Source organism: Notothenia coriiceps, unplaced genomic scaffold (assembly GCF_000735185.1).
Source record: "Notothenia coriiceps isolate Sejong01 unplaced genomic scaffold, NC01 NC01_scaffold00023806, whole genome shotgun sequence".
Taxonomy (NCBI): domain Eukaryota; kingdom Metazoa; phylum Chordata; class Actinopteri; order Perciformes; family Nototheniidae; genus Notothenia; species Notothenia coriiceps.
Genome location: NW_011356507.1, coordinates 198061 through 206765, shown reverse-complemented (window position 1 = coordinate 206765; position 8705 = coordinate 198061). Strand labels below are relative to the sequence as shown.

The following is an 8705-nucleotide window of genomic DNA, read 5'->3' as shown; positions in this document are numbered from 1 at the left end:
TACCCTCTAGCTGTGACATCACGCACTCTAGCTAATGTTAAAATATGAAGAAAACCTCTAAAACAAGGTCTGAACAATGTTTAATATCTCTAAAAGTAAGAATCAGATTTAAAAGTTGTTTTACTCGAATAATGTCAGAAAGATGTGTAACATTTTAAAGTTAGAATGAGGTGTCTGAGTGAAAGTATGAATGCATGAAGATTTGTTGAAGTTGAAGATTTTCTCCATTGACTTCAATGTTAAAAATGTGATGTATTATGGGATGTATCTCTGGAATTATGAAAGTTATGAATGAGAAAAGTAATAGCAATCGATTCCCGACCGAGCTGAACGTTTTGATGTTTGAACGGAGTTTCTGCGATGTTCAATGCGGGAGGAGAAGCGCGGCAAAATACCGGCGGAATAATACAAATGTTGTGCGTAGAGTTCAGTTAGTTGGAATGCTGTTAACAGCATTCCCACTAAACTACTTAAAATGTTATAAAGTTTTTTAATTAGCTTTACCTCAACAGTAAAGTACTGTAATATAAATTAAACCATGATTCTTCCAAAATGTTGAACTTAAAGGGGCCATTGTTTCTGATTAGTATTTTTGACTCTTAAGGTAAATCAGCTGAAAATATTTGTATTTAAAAATAAAAATGACAGGAAAACTTCTTCAACAACTAACCAGTATTATCTATTAAATAATTAATCATCAAGCATGTCCTCACCCGTCCCGGTTCAGGTCCGTTGTAGCAACGGAGTACCCAAATGACGAGGCCAGCTCCTCGCCCCAGATGATGTGTTGTGGCACCAGCCGGTACACGTTGTCTTTTTTTAGCAGCACCACTGCCCCCGTGTGATTGGCCCGAGGTGCACCTGCCACGAAGGTCAGCTCCCTGAGGCTTATTATCCCCATGGCAGAGTCCACAGAAAACCCTGGAAGACGGAGGTCGGGACGGAGGAAAGGGTCAGCCGTTAGTATTGACCTCAGAGGCTCTCCTCTCTGTGTAGCATGTTCTGCTCATCTTCTTACTAATGAAATGTGTGCCTTAAGTGACTATTGATTTTATGCCAGACTCATGATGGTTGTAAATGTCCTGTCTGCATGTATTCGAAGGCGCATGTAGCTGGAGGCCTGCGATCTGGTTGTGTGTCCACTGGTTAGAGCAGAAAAGGCGGGTTGTGATGTTAAGAGAGGGTAATGTATGTATGAGTATGGGGCTTTGCCTAATGTCCCATGAGATTCATGATGCTACTGCTCTGTATCAGTGCCTGAAGTCAAGGCAGGCTGTAAACATAGTGGCTGGACGTTAATCAGATTTATAACCTAAAGCATCCCTCTTTTGTGTGGAAGTGTGGGTCTTCATGTGTGTGTTTCTGTGTGTGTGTAGAGGAATGTGTGCATAAATCAGATGGAGTATAGTGACCAAGTGAAAGGGGGAGGGGTTAGTGTGTGTTTGTGTGTGGGTGTATTAGCTTCATGACAAATTGTGAAATATTCTTATAAAGCTGTGAAAAGTAGCACATCATATCAAACATTTCCCCTAAATAGAAGCAACCACATGCAATTTGCCTCACTTGTTTCAAAACATGCAGAGGATGGGGTGTGAAATCATCTATGATAACATGAGGGGGGGCATCTGTTAGTGCTGAGTAAACATGCAGGGGGAGACGGGACAAACAGTGAGCAGCTCCAGGGTGGCAGGTGAGGAATGCAACACTGTGCATCTCAAGTCCTGTAAAAACCCACGGACAGAGACCAAATGTGTTGCTATTCCACACCGGGCGGCTCTATACAACTAAATGGGGAATAAAGGCTTAAGGCAGTAAAAGGTTTCTAAAAGGCACCCTGCAGGTGTTTACACACAAACATGTTGTGTGTTGTGTATTATATTTACTGTTATTCTGTCCTTCAGTGCTACTTTTATATAATCTACTGTCTTCTATCGCTTTTCTTATTTTTGTTTATTTCTTTATGCCACACTAATATAATGATTTGAACTGTTAATACATCGTCAGTGTGTGTTGATGGAGAAAGCTGCAACTGTATTTCATTTTTGCAAGCCTGAGCTGTTTCATCACAATGGAGCTAAACTTTAAATTATTTAAATTATTGCTTTTTGTTGAATCAAATATAAAACACAATTTTACCATTTTGAGAAGCACTTACTTGAATCCAATCCTCTGGAAGGTGTATCCTTAATAACCCATGTTGAGTTATAGATAACGTGGTCTTTACAACTAAGCAAATAATTAATTAGCATTAATGTATATATTTTTCCAAATTGTATTATCAGTTCGCTCTCAGAGCAAAGATTGCCATTTATTTGAAATGTGTAGGGTGCCGTCTTGTCACAGTCACACAATCTATCAATTGTTAAAATGACGTATTTACTCTTTTCCATTGTTTCTGTTTTATCCTACCAAATTTGTTAATAAATTTTTGCAAATTGCTAGAAATAATCACTGTTTTTTACATTCAATTTTTTCGCACTCAAGCTAAATAAAGTCAAAACTAAATTAAGTAAAGATCATGATTATTGCTTTGACCAGAGCAGTAGATGTAACACATTGTACAGGATCAGACTGTATTTTCTCATATTGTCTTTATCTGTAAATGGAAAACTGGACCACATTTTCCAAGGATGTTGCACTTGGATACAGCATTACCTCCAAACACCCTGCAATAAGCAAGACTTTATTTTCCCTGAAGGATTTGATTTGGCCTTGGTGGAGATAAAAAGTATGGATATTTTTATTTTCAGCTCTTTGTAACATCATGGTTGAAGCCACTATATATGAAAAAAGAATCCTTTTGATAAGTCGGATTCAAAGACGGTTAGGAAATAATATCATGAATAGCTAAACACTGCCTCTATCATTTCAGTAAGCATGCAAAGGTGTGGCACATCATCTGGTTAGGATCAATGGCACATGTGAGTTATAAATGAGAGGTAAAAGGTCATGTGGGAATTAGCGTTGTCAAGGAGACGGCTCAATGTGGAGAGCGGCAGGGTAAGCAGGCTTGGAGGTATGTGAATGAAAAGATTTATGGTAGATCCACACACTTAGTGAAAAGTAATAACTGGAACAATAAAACAGCTTGTGTTAAGCAGGCGAAGAGTCTTCACACATGGACACTGAATACCTAGAGATTTGTATATTGTAACAAAACAATCTTTACTCCGCCACTTGGATCCAGACTGAAATATCTCAACAACCTTTGGATGAGTAGCCATTTTTAAATACATGCATGGTCTCCAGAGGGCATTAATGGTTTTGAATGTAATGCATCTGCAATTATTATATTGATGCTTTGACATGTTGTTCACACATTGATGATACCCTCAGGATTAATAGTAATGATGGAAACCTCTAAAACTAATGACATTCGCTTCACACTCGGCTGTACTTTATTTTTAGAGCTAATGTTAGCATGCCAACACACCAAACTAAGAACGGTGTAATCATTATACCGGCTAAACTACCACTTTGCCAAGTACAGACTCTCTGCTGCTAGCATGGAGGTACAATCTTTGTTTTGTTTGTTAGTTGAGTTTTTCGGTATCATTAAAGCGATTTAGTAAATCTATGACTGACAAGAAAACCACCACCAACTGGAATGCTTCTTACCCACACACATGCAGACTGACTGAACACACTACAGACAACAGATATCTACAGACAGAACAGACAAACACCCCGCTGCTACTCAAACAGACAACCATCGCACTGCTATTGACAAATCAAAAAGCTATAAACAAAGAGGAAAAGATTATCATAAATAAATTAAATTGAATTAAGTTTAATTAAATTAGAATAAATAAAATTCAATTAAATAGTAGTTTAAAAATGGAAAAAGGCAGTTTTAGATGGCTGTCTCTTTATAACAGTACAGGTGATAAGGTCCCATGTAGTACATCAATTACACACTAAAAAACTATCTGGAATTAGCAGAAAAGATTGAGACGAAGACGGAGGAAGACGGAGGACTACTTCAACTACAAGCCCAATCCGGTCCGAACAAAAACACTGCACGCCTACAAACCTAAGTAGCTATTATGAGCTACATCCTCAAACGCTGTAGGCCGGCTGGAGGGCTCCAGAGTTTTGTACAGCAGTGCATCTTCAATCGGGCTAGCCATGAACAAGAGCCCTATGGCCCAAAACAGGAAAGGAAAGACAGAAAGAAGAAGAGAAGGACGAGTGTAGGAGGGGAGTGATGGGGTGGTGAAATGGTGAGGGAGGGAAAAAGAGTGAAAAGAGTGGAAAAAAGGGGGGAGAGGGAGGTGCAGGTGAGACAAGCTGTGATTGATTGATGTTTTGTCTTTGTGGTGCCGCAGAGGTCCTGCAGAACACATGGCCACCTGGTGGAGAGACGACGTTTCAGGCTCAGACTGCACTCTCACGGATGCTACCACACCCTATTCAACATCTTGACTTGCTTTACTTTGTTTTGAGAAGAGGGCAGTGGATGGAAAAAGGATAACGTCATTGTTATTGGGATGATTTCTTTTTTGGGGTTTAATATTTCCCTTGAGAGTGAGAAAGGCTACTGGCATCATAAGAATTAAGGTCAGGCCGCAAAAAGCTATGGACATTTTTCACATGTCGACCCACATTCACATGATAGAGCCCTACAGAAATGAGGTGGAGTTACATTCAGGGCTCTCTGAGTCATCCAGAAATAATCCACAGGGAATGAGCAGTTAGAGGCATTTTTGGCAGCTGCTATTAGCTCCCGTGGTTTGGGCGGCCATGTTGGAGTGCAGCCTGAGCCGTGGCGTCGCCCTCCACCGGCCCTCTCTCTCTCTCCTGTGCACAGGCAGCAGTGAGCAGGGAGGGCGGATCCTACCCAGGTAACTGTGGTAGGGTAGAGGGATGAGCTGGGCATTAAGTTGTTTCTGATCTGCAACCTCGTAGGGCCCGTCGTCGTAAAAGCCGAGGTCAAGCAGAGTCTGGTTTAGGAGCTGGACACGCATCTCACCTGGAATGGAAACAGGTGAGGGCACAGCACACACACAGCGGATAACAGAAGATAAACACACTTGTGTGATTTGTTGCATACTTGCACACATGGCAAGTCCAAATTATCAGTATGTACACTAAGTCATTGTAAAATGTTTAGTTAGTCTACAATAAAATCAACATCCTTAACCATCTTACTCTAACCACAAATTATACACATGTTCAATGTTGGGCATAAATAAAAAAGTATTTTGAAGGAGGAAAGTGTTTACAATATAGGAATGATTGTATGTTGTAATTTTACATTTCGGGTGAAATAACATTCGAACAAGAAACTTTAAACAAATCCGGTACACTAAATGCAGACTTCTGCATGTTTTAGAATGTGATATGTATGAATTGTGTGAATCATTAGCATTGATCTCATGTGGCGAACAAAATAAATCAATCCAGTATATGATTACCGCACCAACTAAATATTATTGCCTACTTTGATTAAGTGCACACCGCTTCTCTGTTTCCAATCACTAGATTGGTTTATTAATCAATTCAATGTTCTATCCCTAACAGTATAGTTCTCCTAATAGTGTGTTTTAATAACACACTTTACAAGGATTGGCTCTATCCCATAGTTCACATTAATTGCAGTAAAGTACTATTTAATTAATTTGATTGAAAAATGTCATAAAATCACTCAGATTTACATTCATCCTTGTGATTCAGATAAAAAATGAAACGATGCATGTCTAAATATCTTTTTATTGCTGCCACCTAGTGCACACACACATTTTTTTTGCAACTTTAAAACTGCATCACCACTTTGGTCAAAACAATCCATAGGAAGGAAGATCTGACAGTTGTTACAGTGACTGTGTTCTGCGGGTGAATCGGACACCTTACCTTTCCAGTTGTAGGTTCCTGGAGCCCCAAACAGAATGAAGTCGTTGTCTGGGGTGAAACTGACGGACATGCCCTGCTGACAGAAGCCAAACTGTTCGTGTCCCTGCGGTCGGCCCTCGCAGAACTTCCACTCCCCTCCATCCAGGTCGTCCCGCTCCGTCAGATCATCACTCAGAACGTAGCAGCGTCCAATGGGATCACGGGTCTCTGAAGATTGACCAACACGTTGCCTGAGCTCATACAGGTGAGCACAGGTCTGGTGAGGGACAGGAAATGGAGTATTAATTATCAGGATTTATATGTTGGTACTGTTACTGTTTTTACTAATTCAGAAAAGCTAGTCTTCAACGTCGAACATACATTTTTAAAAGGTTAATACAGATTAACCAAACCTCAAAATGGTCTAGGTTCACAAGTCATGGGGTCAGAAGCAAAACAACAAGAACAGCATAGCTTCCTTCACTGCTTCATTAACAGGAAGTGGCCTTCACTTACCACCACCTTCCCTCCAATCCCCTGACTCTTGACAGTGACTCCCAGCCACTGGTTGTCTTTGCTCTCTCTTTCCAGATTCACTGAGGAAAAGCGCAGAAGGAAATGGCTTCAAATCATAACAGTTCCCATATTGTAAACCAATTAGGATCTGAGCCACAGTAAGCAAACAGCACTTTGTTGTTGAAGTTGAACACACAGTAAACTTTTCCCTAATGTAATGCAAATTACTAAATAAATGTCAAACACGAGTTAGAAACTTTTGAATAATAAAGGCTGTCTAAAAATGAAAAAGTCTGTTGTTTATTTTCTGGATTATTAGAATTTCTTTGATCATGTGGGCTATAAAAAGTCAGCAATTGGTAAAAAAAAAAGGTGCCCATTACAATATTCAGCAATACCACTATTAAGCATGTTGACATATTTGAACTGTCCGTTTTAGTTGACAAACAAACTACCCCAAATGATTAAGAAAAAAAACAAGGAAAGCAACAATAGTAACATCTCAACAGGCAAATAATCGCATTGGAGATATTTTTTTAATTGTCCAAGTCTATTATCTAAATTACAGCTGACTCAATTAGCACCACATTGTTGCTGCTAATCAATAACTGACTAAACATTCGAATTCTACTTGACTCACCTTCTCCGTCGATATCCACCCTCTCACAGTCGTACTCCTCAGGTGTGATTGGACATTTGAACAAAGCTCCTGGCCTAGTGCCCCTCATCAGGCCCTGCCCCGCTGCCTGTGGGGCTCCCACAAGGATCCTAAAGGAACAAAACAATGAACATTTATTTAATGAAACATGTTATTTTATTACATTTTCATTGTTGAATTCATGGTAGAGTCTGTTAGGGTTTATTACAGTAACTTAACATCTCATGTAAGTCAAGTAGGCTCCTACATAAAATCTAATGATAGTTGCAACTGGTTAAACGCTATTATTAAAGCTAACATTTTACATGTGACTGTGGGAACATTTTAGAGCCTCGGCTGACCTGAGGCACCATTACTGTAAAGTACAAACACCTGTAACTCAAGTTATTCCAACCGTGCCGAGACATCAATGTTATCTCGACTTTAAGCTGATTCGAAACAGCTCTGTGTATCTGCATGTTCTCCATCTCTTTTTCACTATAATGATGTAGCTATCATCAAACACCCTTCACTATCAAGGCAAGGAAAGGTTTTATTCTCAGTGAGGTGGTTGCTGATATTTTGGGGCCAGTGTCACTGCCCTCTGCCTTATTTGGAGCGGCTGATTCAGGCTAGGATGCTATTTAAAAACCGAGCGTTGAGCCACATTCCACCCAACACCGTCAGCCGTGGCATATGCATGGAAGCGAGACGTGGGGAAATGGAGGCGAAGGAAAGAGTATGATAAGCATATTGTAAGGTTGGGAAAAAAGACAACAAAGCCCGACAAAGGGATGAACCTTAAATTGAGTGCCACAACAATAGCTGTTTCAATATGCCTGCTGCTTACATATAATTATAGCGACGGTGTGTGAGTAGACACAAGCTGTAAAGCCTGTGTGAAAGGGTCCCATCACCAACCCCCCCTCACATCTACCTTGCTATTTGCATACTTAAATTAGAGTTATCTCTGTGGCTGGCAAGTATTTTACTATAAATAAAATGTAGCAAGCGGATAGCACTGCATGTAACCCACACAGACAGAGAAGTAGACACAGACACTCATCAACCAGCCATTCCAGCGGGAACTCGTCATAATAATTTACTCTTGAGATATTTGAAGTTGTTGCTTGGTAAAATGTAATGAGAACAGGGAGAGTTGAGCATGCTGGACCAGACAATTGCACTTCCCAACATCTTACTTATTTTGCACGGTGAGAAGAACAGCAACCTTGACTCAACATCTTTTCTTCTTCAAGTGTAAGAAAAAAACCGTTGTGTTCACACTCATCCAAACCATCTTAATACACTGACATTAAAACTACCACAAATACCGCCCAGACTTCCAGACAGCTTTACTTTCTATTTACTTCGGAGTGCTTCTGTTGAAGAGCAGCCGGGCGTTGCCTCAGGATGATTCCCCTCACCTTAATGAGACCTCCACCCAAAGCAAAGACAGCTCATGTGAAATAACGACTGCTAGACATCACTGGTGGTCCACAGAGGTAACCCAGCAAAAACAGCGTTAACAGATGTTAAACAAAAGGGATTTAAGAGGAAGAATTTATCACTAAAATCCTGATAAGATCTGATCCCTCTTATGGCTATAACATTCCTGAGGAGCTCTGGTTTGTGTTGAGGTGATACCCATCTTTCCGCCCACATGTGCACACGCAGGCAGGTGTCAGGGTGTGAGGTGGGAGGTCTGTAAAGCTGTTAT

At 40.3% G+C, this 8705-nt stretch overlaps 1 protein-coding gene across 3 annotated transcripts in view; it reads right to left on the bottom strand.

Annotated features, from left to right (window-relative positions):
- itga7 (integrin, alpha 7) overlaps positions 1–7111 on the bottom strand; it is a 22830-nt gene extending 15719 nt beyond the window's left edge. The window contains exons 1-5 of one of the 3 annotated variants that reach the window (XM_010781957.1): positions 6989–7111; positions 6349–6428; positions 5854–6109; positions 4841–4972; positions 714–921 (exon numbers count right to left, since the gene is read on the bottom strand). In XM_010781957.1, coding sequence (XP_010780259.1) covers positions 714–921; positions 4841–4972; positions 5854–6109; positions 6349–6428; positions 6989–7076 — 764 coding nt within the window. In that variant the 5' untranslated portion in view covers positions 7077–7111. Of the gene's footprint in view, positions 1–713; positions 922–4033; positions 4673–4840; positions 4988–5853; positions 6110–6348; positions 6429–6988 lie in introns of those variants that run through there. The other 2 variants (XM_010781959.1, XM_010781958.1) reach the window with 2 other exon arrangements.
- Positions 7112–8705: the final 1594 nt, after the last annotated feature.